The 27148-nt window shown below is 41.3% G+C and overlaps 1 protein-coding gene across 1 annotated transcript; it reads right to left on the reverse strand.

Moving 5' to 3' along the window:
* On the reverse strand, positions 1-25617 carry LOC110963521 (1-phosphatidylinositol 4,5-bisphosphate phosphodiesterase delta-3-A-like). Its single transcript, XM_022211912.2, has 16 exons — positions 25390-25617; positions 20437-20492; positions 20246-20357; positions 15230-15458; positions 14651-14780; positions 14264-14489; positions 12985-13186; positions 11656-11800; positions 10135-10287; positions 9260-9403; positions 8887-9040; positions 8526-8642; positions 8193-8371; positions 4723-4858; positions 3508-3657; positions 1-3394 (listed from the first exon to the last, which is right to left on the reverse strand). The coding sequence occupies exons 1-16, from the start codon at positions 25478-25480 to the stop codon at positions 3234-3236; spliced, it is 2385 nt and encodes a 794-aa protein (XP_022067604.2). The 5' UTR covers positions 25481-25617; the 3' UTR covers positions 1-3233.
* Positions 25618-27148: the final 1531 nt, after the last annotated feature.

Consider the following 27148-nt stretch of genomic DNA (forward strand, 5'->3'; position numbering starts at 1 on the left):
TAAGGTGATCATTCATATTTATTTTTTCACTGTAAAACATGTCAGATGAGGGCACCCCTGTAGCTCAGCAAGTTGAACGGGCGACATAAACAGGTTCTATAGTCCCAAACGTAGCGGTCGTTGGCTTTAGTCCAACCCGTGGCCATTTACTGCATGTCTCTCCCTCGCTCTTTTCCCCATGTTTCCTGTCTCTCTCTCCACTGTGCACTATAATACTGTAAAGGCAAAAAGGCCAAAAAATAACTTTAAAAAAACAAAACAAAAAACCATATCAGACGGATGCATCAGTTGACAGTGTGACTCAAATACCATATGACAGGTTCTTCAATTTGTTTAGCTATTTTTAGAACATTTTATTGAATTGCATATATGCTTTATAATAAATACCATGAGGTTGGTTATCGTACAGCTTGTGTTCACAAAAGCAAACAGTACAACTGTTTAGATGCAATAAATAAACAAGAACAATGTCAATGCTTTGAATTAAAGTTTTTGTACAACTGCTACCGTTCAAAAAACACATACTTTGGTCTTTTTTTTAAATGACATACTATGTACTTACAGTTTACACATTTGAGTACAGTTATGAGTAAGTGCAATATTGTCAAGATTCCTATTCGACAGTTGTTTGATGATTTCATATCTGACAGCAGTTGAAGACTAAAGCTGACAGTGTTTTCAGTACCCAGCACTGACAGAATGCCTCTAAAACTCTGAGATTATTCTAATATACTCACATAGAAATGTACCTAGTCACTTTTGTCACGGGTAAATCAAAAAAATACGAATGTTCCAAAACCAACTTCTTACAAAAGCACTGTATAAAACCTTCTTTAACACAACACACGACAGTAAATGATTTTGTCTAACACAGAAACAAATCTTGTGATCTGTATAACCTTTGACAGAAATTAAGTCTTTACGTCACAGTTGCCAAGATTATCAATCAAGCTGGCACAGAACATATCTGACCACAAAGTAAACAATGAGAAAGAGATTATAAAAAATTATAACACTTGCTACTAAGAGGCATAACACAGCGTATCTCATCTAACAAGGCAGCGCATCTATCTAGTGCACATCATCTTGCTATTGCATAATTGAGCATATTCTATTTCTAATATAAAAGCTGAGGCGACTACTTCATCACATAGTTTGGTTTCAGTCATTCAAAGACAAAAAGAAAGAACAGACACTGAATATAATCAAAATCATCCACTAGACTGCAATATAAAAAGTACTGGGACGGGATTTAATGATAGTTGTTATCATTTCTCCGATTGGTTTCGAAGGCTTCCTGTGTGTGAGACCACTCTACAAAGATTTTTAAAGCTACACATGCTTATGTCTACTGAGGGCTGCAGAGGGTCGGAGGTAAACCAGTTGAGACTGGGCGAGATCTAAGAAACAAGATTAGTACAAATTGCATAAATAGGTTTTTATGTTTAGTCCTGATTTGTTGCTCAGTTCATTTACATTGCTGGTACTGCAGCTATTAGAACACAGATTAAAAAATAGATTATATTATTAGTATTTACGACAGAGAATCAGTCACACCAATTTCACTTTGATTTGGGCAAAGATTATTCATCCTGTATTATGGGACACATCTATTTCATTTGACAAACCTGTATTATGTCAAATCTAAATGCACTCCAAATACAATATCATGTCTGAATATATGAAGCTTAAAGTTTAACAACTCTAAAATAATTGGTAAAATAAATACATTAACACAAATTTAACCGTTTTCTCCCAGCATACCTGTCTTGCATCATTTGCAGTAGCAGCGCTTTGAACTGTCATAAATTTTTAGATTCTTGTAGCTCTCCATTAAAACAACCTACTGACTGAAGGAGCGGCACATGATTGGTTCATTTATAGTAGAAGAAGAGTCACATGATGCATTAAATGCCTCCTTTCATGTGAGCCCACACAGAGTTAGAAGCACAAAATGTGAGTTAAATAAAGTGGGGGGCTTTAGTTTTTGTTGCGCCCACTTCTACGAAGAAAGCCCAGCTATGTCAGACTTGCTTTGTGATACAGCACCTCTATGATTAATTTAGAGTCAATCAATTCACTCCCCTGTAAAAGGATACAGATTCAAAGCCCAACTCTTCTTGCTGTGAGGCAAAGATGGTGACATTTAGCTAGAGCCAATAAAAGGTATTACCAAAACAAGTTGGACAAATCAGCTGAGTGTCTTCCAAAGTTGTGTTTTTAGCAAGAAATCTCTTGTTTCCATGATGAGCTGAGGCTGATGGATCTGTCCTGGTAGTCTTACATAGCTTCTTTTGTCTGGACAAAACACCAGCAATAACTCTACACATCACTACCAGGGCACCGATACCCACTTTGTTTGGGTAAGGCCCTGTACAGACAACATTAATGCAGCACTGTCAGCGAATAACTGTTGATTTTAGCTCTGACTGAAGTGTACACTCCTGGAGCATTACTCTATAAAGTGATAATGCTGCTGTTTACCTTGAAGGTATCATCGTGGAACATTAAATGATTGTCACCTTGATAACCCGCACGAGTTGAGATTTCTAAAGTCAAATCTTATCTTTAGGTGAACCTAAGAATGTGGTTTTCTACAGAATAATTCCTGTGAATTTTACCGCAAATCTTTCACAGCAGAGTCACACTAGAACAGATCACTTCACAACCTTTCTAAGAATATTGAGGTTAAATATACATTAAAAGAGCTACATACGATTAAAAAGTGCCTCCTGCAAAAGGCCTCAGACTTAGCTGGGAGTTCTGTTCTCAGAGTCAACACTCTATTGAATTAAATATAAAACTCACAACTCTAGCTTCAAGTATTCGCAAATCTGCGACTGATAGATTGTTTTGGATGGAAAGAGGCTTGGAGTGCACTTAAATCCACATACCAGAGCCTTAACTAAGATCTAGTTTGTTGCTCTGGTCTCCTTTTACACATCCTATCAGTGACAAAAGTCACTGGAATGCATTGCATAACATAATTAGCTGTAAGCACTGAAAAACTGTGTTTTCTTTTGTCTTCACAAATTTGGAATACTGGTCAGTTTAACCGCTTGCATCAGCAAAATTATCTTTTTTTCATAAAATATAAACAGGTTGAAGATATTGCTACAGCAACTACAGGGGAAGGTTGGAGCCACCGACTTTTAAAATTTACGGCCCTGAATTTGTATTTGGTCACATGCAGATATGTCACATACACCTCAGTGGGATGCATGCCGTTGGAATTAGCGCCTCTTAGTTGTAGACTTAGTTGGTGATGGAGCTGCTGATTTAGCTGATGACTTGGAAGGACTGCGCTGACTGGGGGTGATCTTCACATGCACAAACAGGGAGGCAGGGGAAAGACTTGAACCATCCAACTTGAGCAGTCGGACGTGGCGATAACCTGGAGAGGTAAAAGTTAAAAGGTCAGGAGAGCAAACAGCTATTCTCATAGTGTCAGTGAGATTTAACAGGACAAACACATAAAACCCACCAACCCCACACACACACACACACCTGTACGGAGACTGGTGAAAGGCAAGGTGTACTGGCCCAGGAAGTCGTTGCTTGAGGTATAGTCATGATCCTCCACCATAAAGCGGACCAGAGCCAAGTCAGGGACATGGACGGTAAAGTTAAAGGTGCAGTCCCAACGCGGGTTAAAGCCTGAGGAGAAACAAAGAAATATTTCAGAGAGTCCTGCTTTCACTTCTACTTGTACTACATTTCTTTGTAATGTACAAATCTGCATCAAAATAAGACTTAAAATAATGTTGTTTTTCAACCAAACTTAGGGCATCTTGGAGAGGCAAAATATAACATTACCCACTACAGTTGACCAATGTTCCTTAAATGCCACACATCCAGGCTACAGTAGAGGCTCGTCTGACGGCTGTGCTCAGAGAAGCCTCTAGTCTCCCCTAAGTTACAGCAGTGAAGCTGCTCAGACAGGTTTGTGACCAAACCTTACTATGAAAGAATAATATAAGGAGATTCACAGTAATTTTTACCCAATTTAATACAAAATCGTTTTTATTGATGAAGGGTTGTTTCCTATTGTGCAGTCATACCAATCATGTTCCAAATGTGGTCATTAACCACGCCCGACGGGTACGTCGGCGGGGTTATTGCATTCGGTGCGGTATCTGGCTGGGTAAGTATGTATGTGGCTATGTCCGGTCCGATATCTCTGCAACCACTGAAGTCAGGATAATCAAACTTGGCACTGAAGATCAGTCTAAGGTCCCCTGCTCAGTTGTGGAGTTACAGGTCAGCAGATCAGGTAGGGAGGGAGATACGTACGATGATCAAAATTGATATATATTGCTTCAGTTGTATATGGAGGACAGGGTTTTCGCCAGCAGAGGGCGTGGTTCTGCCCTCTACTGAGGGCTCATCGAGTTTCAACTTTTATGTTCAACTGGATGTTGTTTAGCACTATTAAATATATAAAAGTATTCATATTTTTGTCACAAAACTGAAATTTAAATGTTTCTGTAAGTATACTTTACTTTGCGTTCCTACGAGCACTTGGAATTGTAGAACCTGATCAAGCATTTATCTATTCATTTTAGCCTATTTTAACTAAGAATACATTGTTTTGTGATAACTATTTAGACTTCTCTACTCCTTTGCTAGTGTTTGTCAGTCACAACATGTGGATTTAAGGTATTACAGTTGGTTCAATACATGCACTTTTTTTTGGTATTTTGCAGTGGAATAGGTAAATACCATTGTTGTCAACATAAGGAGTTTTCTTCTTTTCGTTGTCAATTGGAACACCATGTATTTCCACCCAGACTTGAGGGTCCACAATGGAACTAGGCTTGTCACATTCTGGTTTAGGCAGCTGCTGAGCTGAAATAACCTGGAAAGGCAATACAGCAAGTGAGTGAAACCACCCAATTGTATGATAGAGCATCCATCCATCCATCCATCCATTCTCTATACACTGCTTTATCCTCACTAGGGTCGTGGGGGGTGCTGGAGCCTATCCCAGCTGACTTGGGCGAAGACAGGGGACACCCTGGACAGGTCGCCAGTCTGTCACAGGGCTGGAGCATACGAACCTTAAAGAAAAATCTCCTAAATTTTACAAGAGAAATATGTGGGAAAACACATAAAACCTGAGCTTTTGACATATTTTCATTGTCAAGGCTCCCTCCTCATCCTCTGCTCCCTCCTGACATCCTTTTCTCCCTTTCCCTCTCTCTCCCCCTCTAGCTCTCCCTCTAGCTCTCCCTCCAACTCTCTCTCTTTCCCTCTGCCGCTGCCGAGTGGAGTACAGCCTCACGGCTGTTTCCACTCGGTAATCAGCACTCCTCCCCAGAAACCGGGCAGCTGAGTGCCATCACGCTGATTATCACCACCTCCATAAATACCGGTCACACCTTTCACACTCTGCCAGATTGTAGACTCTGCTACAGCAGTCTGTCGCCTTCTGGCCTCTGAGAAGATTCTGCGTGAAACTCCGACAACCTGTACTAACTCCGTTTGTCCTTCCAGACCTCACTGGCCCAGCTGTCCGGCCATCCCTCCGCCTGCTTGGTCTGCGTCTTCTCCCTGTCGTGTCTGACTGATGTTCCACGACTTAAAGGTTCTTCAGTTTTAGCTTTAAATCTAATTCTCTTGATATACAAGTCTTAAGTATAATAGTCTACAGCTCCTCACCAACTGTGGCAGAAAAAGGCTCCAGAGTCAATCTTCAGATTCAGAAAATAATGTGTTTATTTCCGTGCAGCACAGGTCCAAACACTCTGAGAGACGCCCCGGGACGGTCTGGCTATCCCCTTCGGAACACTGGCCTTTATACCTTAAAGTCCGGAATGTGGAGTTCCCCACACTCCAGGGCCATCCTTCTTTTATGACAGATATCTGATAAAACTTGTCACTTTTTACCTTATTTGTGCTCTCTTTAACGGTGTCTAATGCTGGGCACTTTCCAGCAAATTAATGACTGATGGCACTGTCACCAGGTTGAGACTCTCACTCCTCCTGGCTCTCTGCCCAATCAATCACCACTCATCAACTTTATTACAGATATCTTACAACAACATCAGGTTGTATCAAAGACAACGCCAGTGTAGATCAGACAACTTCAGGACATCTCATCCTTTGGTGAGCATTACAAACAAAGAAGTTAGAAGCACCACCACACCTTAAGCTTGAACACTCATCTTATTTATGACCACCTGACAGGGCCGTCAATTGGCCGTCTGCCAGAACTGCCTGTTGGCAGCCGGCCAGTACTGCCTGTCGTGCATACACACACTGCAGTCAAAACTCTGTTATGTTCTCTCCAGGGTGCGTGGCCTTGTACCTGTAGATTTTATGCTTTATTTGATACAACATCCCCACCGTGGACTCCCCCCTGGACCCCTTCCTGCTCGCACGCTCTGCCTGTCCTGCCGCCTGGAGCTCCAAATCCATCCGTGTCTGGCCTTCTCCCTGCTGGAGCTCCAACCCATCAGTCTGCTCTCTGCCACTGGCGTCCTCCGGCTCTCTTCGGCTGCACTCCTGTCCCCCTGACGCCAGCCCACCACTGATCCTTGGCTCCGCCGCTCCGTCTCGCTCCCCTTCTTGGTTTCACCCCTCAACCGCTCCTCACCGCCCCTCACTCCCTCAACTGAAAATTGACCTTTAAATCTGCTTGCACTCAGTCCACCTCGTTGTGTGCTCTCTGCACGGGTTCGCCTCCTAAAATCATAACATTCATGGTGTATATGTGTGAAACCCATTTGTATTCTCATGTAAAATCCATGTGAAATCCATTTGATTACATGTGGGATTTCATGTGTAAACAATGTGTTTTTCATGTGAAACCCATGGGACTACCTGTGAAGAAAAAGATAATCTACTATATTGGCATTACACCAATTATAACCAAATGCAGTTTTTTTGCACAAGTCAGAATGCTAGGTCACTATGGGGCCCTTGGAGCAGACAGGATTAAGTTTGGCAGTGGTGATCCCTTCAGCAACATTATTAGGAAACCCTGCGTACATTTCCATTGTTATACAGACGACACCCAGTTAAATTTATCTATAAAGCCAAATGAAACCAATCAGTTAGTCAAACTCAAAAAAACACTATCATAATGAAGTGTCTCCCCCGCAGTTTATGTCTTGTCTCTCTGCAGGTATCTCCATCTGCAGCTGTTCTCGGAAACTTTGTGAAGTGATCTGTTCCCTTATGTAATGTTTATCTGTTCTCCAACTGCTCTCCTGCTTCCTCCCCCTCGACCTCTCCCCTACCTCTTCGTCTCCACTCTCACCCCAACCAGTGAGGCAAATGGCTGCCTTCTCAGATAGAGCCAGGCTCACGTTTCTATTTTTGTCTTTCCCGATAAAGGGGGGAAGTTTGAGTTTCTTTTCCACCGCTATACACTGCTTGCTTGAGGGGTATCCAAAAGGAACTCTGGATTGTGTGGCTCTCTGTTTGAAATCTGTAAGGTGCACAACACTTTAGTGTGTGAAGTGCTGTGACATTCCATATGTTGTGAAGTGGCGCTATGTAAATAGGACTGAATTGAACTGAAAATGTTGAGATATTTGCAATTCATGTTATTTTTCTGAAAGGGAAATTTAGGGGTCCAGATTTCTTCTGTTGGCCATGCTTGTCATGGCTCCCTCGTCTCCTGCTCGGCTCCCAGCCTAATTAGGAAAAGCTGTGAAGGAGCCCAGCACTGGTGATCAGTAATCACCGGCAGATAAAAGCTGCGCTCTCCTCTCAGCTCAATGCTGGGCCATTGACTGTGGAATCTGTCATGCACACATCGCTGTTTGGATTATGACCTTATGGATTACCTTGCTGGCTCTGCCTTCCCTCACCACCTCGGAACTCTTCGGCTACTCGTTTCTTGATTCTCCGGACTTTTGTGTGAGTTACTTTCCCTATTATTAGTTTTAGTTTAATCACCACCACGGCCCCGTACCATCACCCACAGTTACCTTTCAGTTTAGCCTGTCTGTTTAGTTTCTGTGCCTCCTATATGGAGAGTTTTTGTATTCTGTTCAATTATTAATACCAATCCGCCTGTCTGTCTGCCTGCTGTTTGGGTTCACTCTGCCCGCCCATTCTAAAAATGCTTGGATACAAGAGGAATAATTATCTTCAAGATGGAAACTGAAGTGAAAAGACACTCCCATTCCATCTATTTTATCACTGACACCTAATTTGAGTGAGGTTGAACACCATCTTACCCGAACAGTGAGCAGGACTGGATTGTGGGCAGGACCTCCTCCAACATTCTCTGGGTTGAAGGTGGTGCCAGGCTGACACATGAAGGGAGGTTTCAGGACATATCCACACTGTCCATTTTGTAGGAACCTTCCTTGGTTCAGGTCCATCTGCTCCCCAGGTGTCTGGAAGTTCAGAGCAACTGGAGAAATACAACACAGCAGCTTTAGCAGCAAACCACCCAGTCCTTCATGGAGGATGGTGTGTTTGAAGTCATAGTTAGAGACAAACAGACGAACTAAGAAGGATTTTTCTTTATTATTTCATTTATGTCTCTGGTGAATAGAATAACTGACCAATCTGAGAGCCTCCGTTCCACATCTCCTGAGGGTTGTAGTTGGAGGATTGGAGGCGCTGGCCTGAGGGATAGATCCTGCTGAGCTGGTGACTGTTGTGACGTACAAAATACATCCCTGGAGAAGCAGAACAAAGGAGATTCAATTAGTCCAGCTTGTCTGATTGTAAGCTGTGGAGAGGCTTATTTTACTTTGCCTTCTGTAGAATCAATACAAGGTAACAGGTAACTGCCCGTCTTTATCTAAATCTTAGTGATAATCTTGGATGAATGCATATTTTTCTTTCACTTGCAGCCAGCAGGACTTTTTAAAAAAACTTTTACATTTAAAAAGGAAGTTTAGACACACACACATATCATACCTGAATCTTTAATATGCCTGAGTGCTTCACTTTCAGAGAAAGATGACATGTCGGTGGCTGGGCTTTTGGCAGCGTGTTCAAAGTCTTTAAAAGGAACACTGCGAGTGTACACCACCAGGTCTGACAGCTCTGGACTCAGCTTAGACACAGCCGGCTAAAATCACACGCAGAGAAATCCATCGGAATATTTATCAATGAAATTGCTAAACAAATGGTAACAGCCAGTTTATCCTCTATTCTAGTATAATACTGTTACCACTATTTTGAATAGTGGTTCCACAAGTAAAAATCTAAACCAGCACACCAAATTCTCTCCAAGAAACTGGTTGGAGTCACTGCTTCTGGAATAAAGGTGAACCTGTGATGTACCAACCTTCTTGTCCTCTTTCTTCTTCTGACCTTTGCCTTTGCCTCGACTGGCCTCTTCATCTGAGGAGCTGAGGTCTGAAGAGCTAGACGAGCACTCCTTCTCCATCCTCTCCTTCTTTCCCTTCACCAGGATTTTACCCTTAAGAGCCTGCACACACAATCAACATATTACAGAAAGATTTGTCAATTTGAATATGATACAAACAGTAAAACGATTCCGTCATGCTAGTGATACTATCAGAACTAGCTTTCAGCCGTAGTGACCCAGTTGTAAAGGATCTGAATACTTCTACTACTGTCCACTACTGCTGCTTTTTCTATAACTGCTTATAACACAATCTACAGTGACGGTCAGATACAAAAATGAATAAAATAGAGCAAATCTTAAAAGCAAATCATATAAAATTATCTGAATGTACAGCAGAAACAGGATGGTGGCCGCAAGGAAATGTCACTGTTACTGTGAACGTGCCTCCAGGGAGTGTGATTACTAGGACACAGATCACATGTACATGTACCAGCCAACACAGATGTTCTGATTGTGTGGAGTTGCATAGGAAGTGGGACGCAGTGAAGCGAATTACTGCTGATTTCTGTGTCTGACAGTCTGCTCTCTGCTACACACGGAAGTTATTTTTAACCATATCTACATTCCACTGGTAAGTGGCAAACACACTACAAATATCTTTGTGGACAAATCATTCGAACGTCTAAGGTCAGAATGTTAAAATTCTCCTCTTGCAGCAGTGACGTGTGACAAAAACTGAATCAAGCTCCTCACACAAGTGAAAATTACATCCAACTTTAAAACCTTTATTAGTCTTAACAAATACAGCAGTTCTGAAGGTTGAATTTGCTTCCAGGTATGGGACTACTTACCTCTGGAGAAGGCAAGCAGCGGTTATCCAGACCACTGAGGGGCTTGATGAGCAGTTTGTCCCCCAGGATGGATTTCAGGTGTCGAGCCATTACTGTCTGCTGCTCCACAGAGCAGTGGTTCTCCAGAGACAAGATCAGAGGGTACGGAGACGCCTGGGAGAGAAGGACAATGGTGCAGAAAGAAAAGAATGTTGGGTCAGAGAAGGAGAGGGAAATTATCATTCATCATGGTAGAAAAAATGTTAGTGTATGCAGTGTCAAGGTATACCATGGTTTACAGCAATATATATCAATGTACATACATAATAACTGACATATACTTCTTCAGCACTTCACAAGGAACACCTGTACACCTGCTTAGTCCTGCAATTATCTAATTGAGTGGCAGTAGTGCAATGCAAAAAATCTTGCAGATACAAGAAAAATGTCTAAAAACTGCTGTTTTACTGTGTGTTTACAGCAACCACCTCTAGATTTTAAACATAATAGTGCAAAATTCAAACATATAATCACAACTAAGGCACTCCAAACCACAGACAGATGGGTTTAAATTTGGCATCAACATGACGAATGCATGCACCCGTCCGGACTTCTCATAGTGACTTGATGCGTTTGGGGAACATTTACATCAGCGGGACAGAAGTGGAGAGAGTGAACAGCTTCAAATACCTGGGTGTTAACATCATGCAGGACCTGACGTGGTCCTGTCACATCAACACCCTGGTGAAGAAAGCTCTACCACCTCAGACGCCTGAGGGACTTTAAGCTCCCTCAAGGTGCTCAGTAACTTCTACACCTGCACCACTGAGAGTGTTTTCACTGGGAATACCACCACCTGGATAGGCAGCAGCACACAGCAGGACTTCTTAGCCCTGAGGAGGGTGGTCTGCTCAGCTGATAGCACCATTAGAACCACCCTCCCCAACCTGCAGGACATTTGCAACGATGCAGGTTAAAGGCCAGGGAGATTGCTAGTAAGCCCGCCCACCCCAGCCACAGCTGTTCTCTCTGCTGCCGTCAGGGCGGCGTTACCGCTGCCTGAAGGCAAACACAGAGAGGATGAGGAGGAGCTTCTTCCCACAGGCAGTCCGTCTGCTGAACCTGGAACAACAGACTCAACAGACAATCAACCTGTAAATCCTGTCCACTAAACTGTTTACTGTGGATCATGCTTGTCCTGAGCAATCTCGTCATGTTCCTTGAGCCCCCTCTTCGGAGTTTTTGCAGTGTGGCAGAGTGCACTGTTCTGCTGTGGGATGCCCCTGCCGTGGGAGGTGTGGTTGATCTGCACCAACGTTTAGGAGGGTGATAAATGTCAACTCCACATTAGTGTCAGGTCTCAAGGTTTCCCAGAAGAACATTGCATTGCAATGATATGATCAATGCTAGTTATGTCACCAGTCAGCGGTTTCATAGTTGTGGCTGATCGGTGTCTATCTGTATGAATGTGATCAAGACAAAATTCTGTATTTTTTTGTGTTTAATTTGTATTTGAAGTAACAACATCCTGACTCTACTCACTTTAAAAGCATATTCATTGATGGTCTCAATGACTTCCACAAAGGGCACTTTGGAGGTGAGTGTATGTCCATGATAGATGACTGGTTCTCCTTTATCTCCATCCCAGCAGTCCAGCTCCACACACCGACAGCCATGATTCAGAGCTCTAAGAGAAAAGTCAGAATTTTTACAGCAGATACAATTTCATTAACAAATACGTAATTCAAGACCATGCAAGTAATCTGTTCTCTGTATTTCTTTCTGTTGGCAGTGAGTATAGATTCCTCATAACATCTGTAGGGCCTTTCATACCAGAGGACTAAAAGCCTCACAGCTGCCACACTTATGTGTTTGACTGGCTCTTGTCAGATTAAAAAATGACAAGGACGTACAGCTGCCATAAAACTGTCATTTTGGAAAATACTAGTTCCAGGCTGTGGAAAAATGTACATAAAAATACAGTTCTATATAACTGATGTACCACCCTTATCCTGACACTAATGTTGATGTGTGTCAGACAACCCCACTGCAGCTCATCCTGTGTCTGCCCTGGACTAGAAGTGTTTTACAGAAGACAGGTTTCAGTGATACAAAGGGATTGGTTTCACAAAAGCATACTGTATGTACTTGTAAGTAGCAGGACAGAGCTGCTTTCCTAAACTTTTGCCAGTGATGACCCATTCAGAGGACAGGATAGTCCTAAAGGGGCTAGGTCACTCATAGTGTCTTTCTACTGCAGAGTATTTTAACTACAGTGATCTCTGCCAAAGCAATGGTTATTGTTTCCCCGGCCTGTATATGTTACAGTAACCCTGACCACCAGTACTGTTGCTGCAACATGGTCCTGTTCCACACAGGATGGATAGTGTCTGCATGTGTGCTGAAGTTGAATAAAACAGTTTACAGCTGGTAGAAATAAAGATTTGAGCAGTTAGCATTTAGCTCTCTGACATATTGACCATCCTAGTCTAGTCTCCTTGTTGCCCTGTCAAACAATCTTCCATGGCCAATTTGAAGTTCAGAGAACAACCCTCTCAGCTGCTACTCTGACCTCTTACACCAGTTTTTGTTTCGGCAACTAAAGAAGCTGTAGCTTTTCTGGCTGTCAAATACCTGTTTGCTGCGTCATGAAACCCGGCCTGCACTCCATTAGGTTCTCAGATTTTAAAAACAGGATTTATTGGCTTTTCACAAAAGCAAACTTGCCCGGTAATGTATGATCTTGTATTGCATTTGTCACTAATGGTGCAAAATGATGATGATGATGTGACTAAATGACCAAGAGAGTGGTTTTACAAAGTGCTTATACATAGATATGTAAATGTAGTTTGCACACATTTCCTTTCTTACCGTATGTATGGCTCTGTGCTGCTGTCCCCAGTAATCTGGTCCTTAGTGAGGTAGGTGTTGTGGGATGAAGAGATGAAGTAGTGCGCCAATGGATGTGTCATGTCTTGGTAAACTCTAGCATGTTCCAGGTTAAGCACACAGTTCTCCTTAGAAAGCATGTACATGGTGAAACCATTGGGGGTCATGAACTGGTTCTTCTGGGCTGCACTGGGCAAAAGGCACAAACAAATGTCAGTGAAAGACAAGATATTTTATATATAGAAAACTGGGGCTAATCATCATAAAGCAGCTTGTATAATACAGCTAAATATTTGATTTTGCTTTAAAATGTGACAAAAGAGGTGCTTGTAGTAATAATAACTACAACCCCAGTTATCAGGTATGTATAACACAGTCTTGAAACCCACCCCAGGCAGTTTCACAATCATTAGCACCTTGAGGCATTTGAGTTTTGGGCTGGTAACACTCCTGTCGTGCACCAAAAAATATTGTTTCCTTGTCTGAAAAAAAATCCAAAAATTCAGCAAAAAAACTCCCCAAATTTTTGAAAATTTGCAAAACTTTCAGGAAGAAAATTTAAATAATTCCTAAAAAGTTTACCTTAAGTTTTATTTAAAAAATACCCAAATTTGGCAAGAGAATTCTTGTAAATATTATCAAAAAAATGAACAAGAATCTTCCAAAAAATCCTAAAAATATCTAAAGTGGTTACACACATCAGTAAAACGTCTCATATTTTCTTTAAGAAATTTGCTGGATTTTGGTTGATTTTTTTGTGAATGTTCTTGAGAGACATTTTATTGACATTTTGTTCCCCAAAAAAATGGTCAAACATCTCCCAAAAATGTTGAAAATGTAGACATCAGAAGTTTCACTGTGATCCCCCCCCCCCCCCCCCCCACATACACACAAACACATTTTCAAACTTTAAAACGGGTCAATTTGACACGAGGACGACACGAGGGGTAATAGGCCATGAGCCAATGTAATTTTGAAGTGAAAATAAATACCCAGAACCACTAAGGATACCTCCAGGAAGGAAGGTTAAATATCTTCAAGCACTAATAAGAGAATTCCAGTTGACTTCTGCGGAAGCACTTAGATTTTGATTTAAGCTTAAACTAACTCGTCAGAAATCAGCTAGTAGTTTGCTAACTTACTTTGTGTCCTGTTTGGTGCTGGGTAGGTATTTTCTACTGGGCTTTTCAGAGTTACTATTCTCAACCTTCCACTAAATACAAACTCATGCTTAGTCACTTATTGTTACTTAGCACCGTACCCCACTCATTAAGCTCATAGGTGAGTATGAGACTTTGAGCATGGATGAGTGAAGAATCCTCCCCCTGGTCCTTCAAGAAATCCCTCAGGTCCACTGTGGAAAGTACGCAGCTGTTTGCAGAGTAGCGGACAAATACGGCATCGAGTTCTGGTCTCCGTAACAATTCCCTGCAGAAAACTTCAATCTCTCCGTGGTCCAGACGTCCGTCAGCTGACCGGTCACATTTCTATCAGTGAGAAACAGATCATCAGTTGTTGTCTAGGAGTACGGTAACTATCTCGAAACTGTCAGCCCCAAGTGACAAACCGTTTAACTGAGATCTGTCATTAGTCAAATCAAATTAAGTACAAGCAAATAAATCACTAAAGTAAGCGTTTGTTCCACTACCTGGAAGAGGCTGCGGGCGTATTGGTCACTCAGGTCAATATTGATCATCTGCAGCAGCTTCTGCACCTCATCGTAGCTCATTTTGTCATCGCGGTTCTGGTCGGCCCGACTCAGGTAAGCATAAATCCAAGTGACGCACATTTATGGTCAAGGCAGCAACAAGAGCACAAAATGAAATGGTTTGACCAATGAGAAGTGCTGAAGTACAGAACTAATATCTACTTATAATAATCCTGATATAATTGACTCCAGTCTTTAAAAAAAAAAAATTCTTCACTACATAAAGGTAAAGATAGTACATATGTTTTCATTCTCAGTCTTTCAGGTCTTGGTAATCCTAAAGGCTTCAGTAGCAAGCAACTGGACTGTGTTTTGCTTCATGAAGATGTTTTATCTCTCAATGAAGAGGCTTTCTCAATTTGCAAAAGAAGTTTTGTCAGAACCGAGTCCAGTTGCCTTCAACTTATTCACAGAGAATTTTCATTGGTGGCTTGTTACATGATTATAACATGCCACCGGTGGGTTTGGGTCCTTCATGAAGGAACAACCTTTGACTTACACACAATGGTTTAAGGATATTGATCAAGCTTCTCCTTCTGTGTCATGTTCTGCACCCTCTCCTGCAGTGTTCGGATGCCTCGAGCCCAGTGCTGAGCTTCCTCTTGGCTCTGGCAGAGGAGATCCAGGCTCTTGCGGGGCCCTTTGAAGACCACTGTTAAACATCGGGCCTCAGGTACTGAGCCAACGATCTGCCGCAACGTCTCTGACTGGCAACCTTCTCGGACACACTCCACCTCCATGATGGAGACTAGGGATGGAGGATAAAGAGGGACAAGGGACAAGTGAATAAAGAAAAAGTACTGCCTGCTCAACTTTCCATCCTGCAAGAAGAGCGTTACACTGCTGTTTTATTTCAAGTATATTGCTGCCAGTGGAAACCTAGCACTCAGTAACAGCTGTTCAGTGGTACTGTTTAGTTATTGCTTAGTGTTAACCTGCATTGTATTACCACAATGGGGATATCTGACATCTTGCAAAGACATTAAGATATTGAAACACACATTTTGTTATTCAGATTTACAGTCTACTCAGCTTCCATCTCGAACAGTACTTTAGTTGTACTAGTAGCACTAAAAAAAGCTCACAACAACTCATTCTCTTTATTTAAGCCTCTGTGAAGTGTGTATTTAAGGTGGTGTCATTTTGAGTCACTAAAACACACTCATGAGCTATCAAATTCACAGATTTGTATTCGCACACGGGCCCGCACACATACACACACACCTAAGCAGCATACAAGGAAAAGACAAATATACCGTATTTATATTGCCTGTATTCATTATTTATATGTCTGAATAATTCTGCCCTTTAATGCCAGAGGTTTTCCATGTTTTCTGGATTTTTCTAAAGTACAAATATTTGTCACATTGCCACTGTTTCCACTACTACCACTATTACTCACTGGTAAATTTGAATTTATGTTTGGAGTTTCTGAAATATCAACCCTCCGTTCTCCTGCTGTGTGTCAACAGGAAAGCTCGGTTTACAGGGCATGTGTCTTCGCCAAAGAGATGTTTGCTTTTCGTGTAGTCTGGAAAACTCTTGAATATGGACACCAGCTTGTACTGGGGCTCTGCAGAATGTTGAGTGTGTATGGAGACAGCTTCAACTGTACAAACACGTGCACAAATGAAGCTGTTTTATCAAGTGTTTTCCTTCAAAACAGAGCTGTTTGTTCATCCAACATGAACTGACGCTTACTTCCCAATGAATGTGACCACATGTACACTTTATCAACGACACCACACCGTGCGCTGGATATGAATAAAATAAATTAAACATTGTCACTAGCCAAACACCAGCTTGTGTTTGTCCATCTATTCTTGCCGGTTGCCAGCCTGTACACACAGCTTCTTTCAGGTGTCCTGTGAAAGCACAGTCTGACAGCAGAGTTCTGTGCACACTGACAAGTCAGCCTTACAGGAGTCAAGAATTCTTCTCAAACATGTCAGATTCTTTACCTACACAAAAGTGATAGTATAAAAATGTAAATGAGATGTTTAGAGGAGAACTGGAACTGCTAAAAGACATCTGAAACATGACAGGGGACCTCAAAGAGACACTGATTTATTCTGAAGCATCACAAGCCTTTGACAGTTCAATTAACAAACTGAATCATGTTTTCCATCCGTCCATTCATTATGTATGATCAAGGGCGTCAGTTTGTTTTTAAAAGTGTGTGTGTGTGTGTGGGGGGGGGGGGGGGGGGGGAGACCACAGCACTTTGAGAAAATGTTGAAGAACGGCGGCAAAATGCTACAAGCTAGGCTCGAACTCACAACCACCGCACCAAAAGCCGAGGCTCAACCTCTTGAGCTAGTGTTACATACAGTTAGAGGGGTCTGTGGGCCGCTATAATACTAATTCTCCCGGGCCGAAATTTTGCCCCTGCACGCCTCTGGTCGGAGCTTCCACTTGGCACGGGCGCAAATTTAGCATCTGCACGGTTTTTTTTAACGTCACGAAGGTGTGCTGCATGTCTGTGCAACTCTCAGCCGAGTGCGGATGGTGCGTTCAGGAGCGTCGGAACTTTCTATACTGCTGAAAATAACTGGGTTTACAACGGCTTACATGTGAAGAATTTGAATGTGTTGGAGACAAAATGACCCCTGACAAAAAGTGGGGGGACACGTCCCCACCGTACCCCCCTAAACTGACGCCTATGTGTATGATAATCCTCTCTGGGATTGTGGGGGGCTGGAGTCTATCCCAGCTGACGTAGGGTGAAAACAGGGGACACTCACAGAGCTACACAGAGCGACAAACAATCACACTAACATTTGAATCATGATTTTTATGCAAAATGTTAATCTGTAAAGAAAAAGTGGCTGTTCAATAAATGCTTCAAAGTTGCAAAGCAGAACAAAAGATAAGAAATCTCTGATATAATAAAAAAGAGTTTAAAATGAACCTCAATCACTGCACTTGAGTGAATGCACATAGTTGCTTTCCACCTCTACAAATTTCTTATATCAATACTAAGGGGTACATTACAAAAAATAACAGTTCTGGCCTCAAGTATTCAAAGTTGGAAATGTTCACTCTGGTGTTTCCTGTCCTCTCCCAGTGCTTTGACAGACTATTCACTCTAGTGTCACATAAAAAAAAATTGAGCTTCGCTTTCAGTAAATTCAACAGTACAAGAAGCCTTTGACAAGAACTTAAGCAGACTATTACATGCTGGTATTTTACTGTTTGAAGATTCATTCAACACTGCTTTGAAAACCCACTTACTTAGTTTGTGCTATGGAATTGTGATCTGGGACCTTTCAAGCTCACTTTTAACATTTTTGTTGAATTTTCCTACTAAAGTCGCGCCAAAACTATCGCGCGATTTTGGAACAGATTTGCTTTCTAGCGTCCTGAGATTTGGATACAGACCACAACAAAGAGCGATCGCCAGATAATGTGGAGGTTTTCGTTCACTTCTCATCTCTAGTATGTTGTGGGACACTCATTGAGACTATCTGAGCCGGTCAGTGTGGGGCAAAAAGCACGTTAGGGCGGACTTTGACGCAGGGGGGCAAGTTGCCCCATACTTTTTGCTAGCCGAGCTGCTAGCTGAGCTGCTAAGCTGCCTGCCTGGCTAAATACTGGAGCTATGTCGAAAATTCATTTCTCCATCACTCACATGTATGAAATTACATATGGAAACAGACCCCAGGTTGAAAAAAAACGAAGTTCCCCTTTAAGGTAAGAGACGCAAGACACACTCCCAGTTATTATACAACACACACAAACCTGCACACATAAACAAGCGCATGCCACATCACAGGCAAATCTTGTCTTCTGGCAACTGAAGGCCTTATACTGTACTTGGGAGGCTAACATTGTGGTCAACTCATATGGTAACTATATAGCAGCAAACCAAAGGCTCCAGGGCCGACTCCCTCCACCTTATAATGTCCTATAATCTCACTGTTTGAACTAGAGCAGGACTGGTTACCATCTTATGCTGAAAATAGATGAGCTCTTTAATCAAGGCATCGTGTGTGACCATCGGATAGTGTAAGAGAGGGAGAGAGCAGCAAGCAGTAGCATTTAAACTGTACAAAAATAGGTGCCATGTTTTAGCTTACATGCCCAGTCAGCTCCAAGCGCTTCTGAAATGGGAAAAGGAAAGGCTTCTGCTTACAAATCATCATACGGAGACGGTTCTTAACCTCTGGGTGGGGCTCCTTGAAGGATTATTTTAAACATTTTACCCTCTGAACTCCAGGCAAGGTCCTCATTTGTCAAATCTCTCAAGTCCTGCACCTCTCTGGAAACAACTATGGCTAGAAGTAGAAACAACACTAGAATGTCTTTTTGTAGTTAGAATATTATGTATTGCAAAACAGAAAAAAGTGGAATTTCTTTAATTGCTTATTTTATCAACACGTACGACATTATTCAAGTGTCCGCAGGTGTTACTGATACTGGGAAAAAAGGCTGCTGTAAATGTTACTGATGGTATACCATTTCTGAGCTATGCTGCATTTATTTTATTGATCCAGTGCATTTCATTTTGCTCTCAGTCCCTCTAATTTGTTTACATGTTTGTCTCATTTTACAGTTGGAATAGTTGCTGTAATTTTGTCATGTTTTGTGCAGCTGAGTCAGGTATGGCTTCTCAGTGGCACTGAGAAACACAGAATTATTAGTCCTTTTGTTTTTACAGAACCTGGTGCAAACATTTTCTTTTGGTGTATTTTTCAAATGAGCAATGCAGAATAAAGCAATTTTGAAAGAAATATCCCAATGTTAGGCTTAGATTTGTTCAGCAATTAAAGCTAACATTGTTTTCAAATCAGATGGAAACTTGAAAGTGCTTGTTCTAGAAGACTTCCAGGTTTCAACTAGACTGCTTATAAATTCTTCTCACTAATCTTTTTAGATTGTGTCTCACTCTATTGCCTCAGGGCAGTGTATTAAAAAGTCTGTGGTATGCTTGAAACATGTTCATACAAAGAGTCATCTGACCACAGCTAAAGGCTACAGTGTCTTAATCGGCTATACTCCAAAAACTCTGTGATATTCAACAGGCAAATGGGGATAACAATGAACACTTTCAGAGAGTCTTTACTCAAAAAATGCTCTAGGTGTTGCACTGGAATGTAAACATGAAAAGGGACAGAAGTAGTTACTAAACCTATACTAAAGATCTTCAACTGCAACTCTACCAAATCTGGTGAAACAGACTGAAGCACAACCAATGGTACACCCCTTTAAACCACAGAAGCACTAGGCCTCTTCATTTGATGTGATTCTAGAGTCAATAGTGAGTCACTAGTCCATGTGATCCCTTCTAACTGTGTTTGGGTCATGACTCAACATTTATCTGGGGTTAGATGGCAAAGAGAGTGAAGCCTTTGGGATATTTTTACTTTCAAATCTTATTTAGCATTTAACAAACAAATCTAACAGTACCTCTTCAATTTCACTGCAAGACTGTTCTAGTCCAAACTAGTGTGGATATTTTGCCAAAAAATACATTTGGCCCTCTCATCTACATGCAAAAAGTTGATTGTTATGCACTGAAACCCAACAACTTACAGGACTGTTGCTCCTTTGCCCGACTGGATGTTTTGTGTGATTGACACCAGACGGTGACACCATCTTCCAGCAGCTTTAGAGTTCGTCGCTTCTGCCAGCGAGGTGAGCGTACCTTCACACAGGAAATATTCATCCATTAAAACTGATTTTATTGCTTTGATCAGCTGCAAGTAGTTTTTAGTCAGTAATACCTTCACCATGCTTGAGCCCTGCAACATCCGCTTCACATCTTCATCATCCTGTACTCCTAGAAAACAAACAGGTGGTTGAACAAAGACAGATATGATGCAATTTAAACTGGACTGGACTATGAAATGATAGCGGCTACTAGACAAACATTTGTTATCTTGTGAAAAAGAGTTCCAAGACTTCATGAACTCATTGCAGAGAGACAAGTGAAATAAACAAAAAGCAACTTTAATAAGACTTAGTGTGCTAGCACAGTAACAAGCAGGGCAACAAGCTTAGGATCCAAGTATGACAAGAAAATCCAAACAGAAGTCCAACACAATAACAGTCGAGGAACACAGACAACCTGAGAACTGATGGGGAAGACTATATATACATACAGTGGTGGCAAACCTTTGTGAGATCAGTTTTATCATCGTGTCCAAAATGTCTCCTCCTAGCTTGGAAAATCCAAACTGAATCTCCATGTAATCTCCTATCTCCATGTTAGGAGATACAGGAGAGTCAGTTTGGCATTGGGCGAATTGAATCGCGTTTCCCTCCCGGTACAGTTTGGTACGACCAATCATAGCACGGGAGGCGGGAGTTAATGCTGCGTCATCTTCAGCGCCTGGATTACCCATAAAGATGATGCCGGAGGAGGAGGAGGGGGGCCACCGCCGTAAAACAAGAAGGAGAGAGAGAGAGAGAGGAGGGGGGCCAAAGCGAATCTTTTTGTGGTCTCTTGGCGTTTTGGATGGCGTTAGTCGTTGCCTCTTTTCACTTGACGTTTCCGACGATGAGGAGGCAGTGGATGGCTCGTTACTTTCGGCTTCTTGCCATTGTTTGTACAGAGGAAAATCCCGTTCCAAACGTGTGAGTAAATTTAAGCAACTTTTACACATACGCACCGACTTGGTTTGGCTCCGATTTAAAGTTATTCCTAACACCGCTAATCGTTCGGAAGGAGTCTTTTTTTGCGTAGCCTTTTCAAAAATAAGTGTTGTACTTGACAGTACCCCATGTATTCACAGATTTTTGTGACAAAAACGGCAGTAATCATTCACCGTGACGCTTTCTCGTCTGCATGCCATTGATTGTTTGGACTACATGGACTTCAAGGTCGATTTGTTTGTGCGTCACATCCGTGTTACGCTGATTGGTTCTTTCTCGTTCAAGCTGCATTCGTTAGCCCCTCCTTTTTGAAATCGTCTCCTATCATCGCAATGCCAGACGGCCTTTATTTGTATTTATATTAATACATAAATAAAGTCAGTCTGGATTTTCCAGGCAAGTCTTCTCCGTTGCTCTTCAAACTTCAAAAAGTCCTCGTTGAAAGGTTGTTACTTTGCTGTTACGTTTGTTGTACTGAGATATGCTGACACATCAAGTTGGCCAGCCTTGATTTACAGAAGTTTAATCACAATCATATGTAACTAAAATTGTCTACAAACTGTGCAGTGAAAACAAAGCACAATCACAGGTTGCTTCTTGTAATGGAAAGAAGCCCAATGCAATCTAATCAATGCCAGAAGTGCAGTGACCAATAGAATGTGTGATGTGGAAGTTATCTCAGATTTCGTATGAAGAGACATTTGAAACAAGAAAAGCACTGAGAGAGAGCAGTACTCCACCAAGGCTGTTCATTCCCCATAAAGTACTGTCAGAAATGCAGCATTTTTTTGTAGAAAGGCAGCATTTATTTTCTAGTTATTGATGATTATAAATCACGGCAACATAGAATGTGGCCATTTAATATAGATGTACCCACAAACAAAATGACCTTGCACTGAGCACAGGCGTGCGTTATGCATGTGTACGTTATGTACGGATACTAAATCGCGTGACCTAAATTCGTAGCGGGCGGTGTGAATTAATGAGACTCGGAAACACCCCCACAATTTAATCAATTGTTCTGTATCATTTCCGACATATAAGTCTGCAGCGGTGGATTTGTAGTAGGATCACAGTCACATGATCATCAGCAGGCAGCTGATGTAGTGTTCACTTGTTGTCATAGTTACAGGGACATTGTGCTATCTCACATGGAAATCCTTAACAAATCCATAAACCCAGCCTATAAGCCGCATCACTGCCAAAATCTAATGAGGTGTCATTTCTGATTTTCCCTGAAAATTTCATCCAAATTTGTTAGTCCGTTTTTGATTAATGTTGTACACAGAAAGACAGACGAATGTACGCCGATCGTCATAAAACTCCGAAATATTCCTTGGCGGAGTAATGACCTCAAAGGGCTGTGTTATCATATAGCCATATGTAATAATGTGTGAATATGTAAATGTGTATGAGACAGAGAGTAACAGGTTATATACACATTAGCTACCAAGCAGACCATATCTACCATGCAAAGAAAGCAGGACTCAATGCTGAAACAGGAGTCTCACTGTGGCTAGGGAGGGGCTGGGTCACTACGTTCACACACACACACACACACACACACACACACACACACACACACACACACACACACACAGACACACAGACACACACACACACACACACACACGCACACACACACACAGACACACACCTACACACACATACAGACACACACACACACACACACACACACACACACGGTCCCCTGTGTACAGTAGTGATCAACTCTAAGTGGGGACAGCAGCAGCACTGCACCAGTGAAAGAAACTGAGTGGCTGTGTGAGTGTAAGAGTGTGTGAGGACTGTGTGGTCTGACTTCTGCTGCATGAAGCCAAAAGGAAAAGCAATAACAGTGACCATACTGCACGTCTCCACTCTGCTGATATTTACTTTCTAAAGAGAGTTGAGATAAAGGCCAAAACATGAGAAGTATTGTGCTGCAGGAACAGAAACAAAAACAGTGCTGATACTGTATTTTCAATTTCTGCCGTGTGTTCAACTGGTCATCAAGTCAGTTTGACACATATTAGCCAGTAACTTTCCACCAGAGACAGAAGGGTGCTGAAGGTCTTGCCGAGACTAAAAGTAGCAAAACCACCATGAAGCACTACGTGATTAGTAGAAAACAACCTGCCTGTCAAGTTGTTTCCTAATAAAAGTGGTGAATTAGAAAGTGTGTTTATAATACAGAACATTACACCTTTGTGAAAATTCACTTAAATTTCAAATGATTCAAAATCACATCATCGTACAGCAACGGCATTACCTCTGATTTGAATGAGTTTTGCTCTAAAGTAAAAATTAAAATAGTTTAGATTTACTATATTAAAAATAAAGGCGCCACAGTAGAAGCTCAATGCAACAAAAGTCGGTCCATTACTGAGAATAACGTTTTACTTGTTATTTTTTCATAATGGTGGTGCTCTACATCTCAGTAAAAACTGTGTCAGAACATGAACGGGCTTCCTCTGTCATTTAAAGTCTGAGTGCTGCGGCTCATGTTGGTCATGTTTCTGCAGCCACAACACCAAAGTATAAAGCTAACAAACTGCAGTAGCTAAAATTCTGAAATTCATTAGATTGAGTTTGGTTTGGCTGCATTGGCTAATCAGTAATACTGAAACTGGAATGGAGAACAAACTCCAAGCTTTTCACAGCTCCAAAGCATTTAACTTATGAACTATTTCAGCAGTGCAAGGAGAAAGGTTCAGCAACATCTGGCAATCAAAGTCAAGTTTGTTGTCAAAGAGATAAAGCATAAATGTAAAGAAAGTGGCAGCTCAGTGCAGAGAAACGCCCCCTGACTGCTACTTTAATAGAGCATTATTACTGATGTGTTAATGTGTCGGCAGCAATTCACTGTTGGTAAGGTGCAGCAAATTTTAAGTAAGTTTTCAACTAATGACTATTTTCATTACAGATTAAACAGGCAAGTGTTGTCTTCATTAATTAATCACTTTAATTAAGGCCAAATGCTGCCGGTCACCAAGAGCCCAACGGGACACTTTCATAACTTTCATAGTGTTAGTTTTACAAAATATGATTCCATTTATTCAAATTTAAAGCCCCTTTCAGACATGCCCTCCTTTCCATTAATCTGATGGTGTTTGAATATGTCAGCGTCATGTCTGAATGAGCGCCCTGCTCACTTTTCTGTTAAAGTCGTGGTGGTAAACTCACTAAGATGAACCTAGAAATGTTTCTGTATCATCTTCAACATGGCAACACTCTGAGCTACAGGTATGCTATCAGGCGTACATGTGCAAGTGAGTTAGGGGAAGTGATTCGGAGAAAACTTTTTCCACATTTCAGCACCAGAGCTGGTCCAGAAACACTGACAGTATCACAGAGAGCAAAAGACACAGTTTAATGCGTGCCTTACTGTTGGTAAAGTAGCTGTTTAATTGTTTAATTTCAGAAATCATCAATAAAGAAGACTTTCAGGCATTTGGACTGTTATACAAGATGTTATTAGTTTGTATTTAGCGCATTATTATATATTCTGTCCGATATTTGTCAGACAAATATTGTGCCATCTTTGTGGATTTCTCTGAATAAAGCTGTGAGGAACATTAATGTAAAAGTGACCAATGTCTGAATGACAGAATGCTGTCACTGTAACAGACTGATGAAGCAGCAATGTTTCCTAACATGGCTTAAGACTGTATTAAAACCAGCAAATCCCCAATTTTCACAAGCTGGAATTATTCATATTTATTTATATTTTTGCATTAAAATGACTAAAACTCCTGTTCAGTTATTACAACATTTTCACTGTCAAATCAAAAATAATTTCTCCTCCTATTTCAAATATTACTGGGCTGACTTGTCCACAGACTACATGCTCCTCTTTTGTTAATCCGTGGCTGGTGAAATGATAACACCTGTCAGGTAAACGTAGCGCAGTAGAAATACAGAGCAGTATGGCTGAAAGAAAGCCAATTTGCAGTTGAGTAAATGTAGCTTTTTCCGTTCTACTTGTATAGGTTAGATATTATAGCCAGAGGAAGAAGCAGGCTGCTCCTTGGTAGGAGAGAGAAATAACGGTCCTCCTTCACTGGGGCAATAACACTCACCCAGATTCCTCAGAGGGTCGATGGCTTTAGACTCAGACGTCCCGGCTCCGTTCTTCACTTGCGCGCCTGCTTTCTTTCTGTGGCCCAACATGATGCCTCCCTCCCTCGCTTGCTGCGGCGGCTCCTGTAAGTCTAGCGGCTCTGCTCGTTCCAGCTCCTCATGCTTTTATCTGGCGGAGAAACAGGAGCGGGGCCAAAGCTTTTTCGCGTGCTGACGTCAGACACAGATTTATCAACACGGAGCTGCACCGAGGCGGGGAAAGTTTCAAAATAAAAGTCGTTTGATTTCACGTCAAGTACACATTCAAGTAGATTTATAAAATTATGTGTAATTATGATTTATTTGTATTAATTTTGAATGTACTGACGTCTATGTGAAAATGACTACTTTTCACTCAAAATGTAAACACCTGCCCCAATCACTATCATGATGGTTTTCACTCCGTCAACAAACGTGGCAGAGTTATGTGACTATCAGCGTATGTTTGTGTGTCTGTGCACAACATTACTCAAAAATGGATCATCAGATTTAGATGAAATTTTCAGGGAAGGTCAGAAATGACACAAGGACCACCTCACTACATTTTAACAGTGATGCAGCTTATAGTCTGGATCCACAGATTTGTTAAAAATGTCTGTATCATTGCAAGATAACAGCACAGTGTCATCGTGACTACGACTACAACATCTGCTGCCTGCTGATGATCACATGATTGTGATCTTACAACAAATCCACCAGTGCAAACTTGTCAGGACTTATCCACTGGAAATCATACAGGGAACAATTGGTTAAATTGTGTGGGTGTTTCCAAGTCCCATCAATTCCCGCAATTGCCAGTTACATTTTTAGGTCACATGATTCGGTATCTGTACATAACATACACATGCATAACACACCTGTGCTCAATGCAAGGTCATTTTGTTTGTGGGTGCATCTATATTAAATGGCTACATTCTATGTTGCCGTTGTTTCTCTGATCATCAATAACTAATAAAAATTGCTGAATTTCTACGAAACATGCTGCATTTCTGACAATGCCATCTGGGGGAATGAAAAGCTGTGCCAGAGTACTGTGCTCTCTGAGTGCTTTTCTTGTTTAGAACATCAGACCATTAGTGCTTTAAGATGATCTTTACTCCGCATTTATGATGTAATTTGATCCACCTAAATTCAGCCAGAAGTTTGACTGTCTATTTTGGCAGTTCAACAAAATTTGTAACTGGAAAGAACCCAAACCAAGGGAAAAATGTAACTAATTGAAATAATTTATAAAATTTTAGAAATCAAGCTTCTGTAGTTATAAATATATAAATTTACAAATGCAGCAGAGAAAAATATAAGAAATAAATGTATGTGATGTACTGTGGATATCAGTTGTAAAACTTTAAAATGGCTTACAAACTCACATAGATACTGATTGACCACTTTAGTCTGCAGTTGTCTGCTTGTGTCCCCAATTGCTATGGATAAAATAATGATAGAATAAATAAAAATAAAATAATAATAATAATAATTAATTAATTGGATCTTAGTACTTTATTTCGTAAGTATTTTATGTGGCATTTCTTCTCTGTTATTTCTCCTGTATTTGTTGTTTTTAGATGTTGACAGTGCAATTTGAGCTTCTTGCACCTCTTTCCAATGTGGTTTTATACTACAAATGGCAAATAAACTGAACTGATAATAAAATAATGCTTAACTCAGATCTTTAGAAGCTTTCATCTCCTGCACACAGTTTCAAACTATGTTTAGTTGAAA

The sequence above is a fragment of the Acanthochromis polyacanthus genome, chromosome 19 (genome assembly GCF_021347895.1).
Source record: "Acanthochromis polyacanthus isolate Apoly-LR-REF ecotype Palm Island chromosome 19, KAUST_Apoly_ChrSc, whole genome shotgun sequence".
Classification (NCBI taxonomy): domain Eukaryota; kingdom Metazoa; phylum Chordata; class Actinopteri; family Pomacentridae; genus Acanthochromis; species Acanthochromis polyacanthus.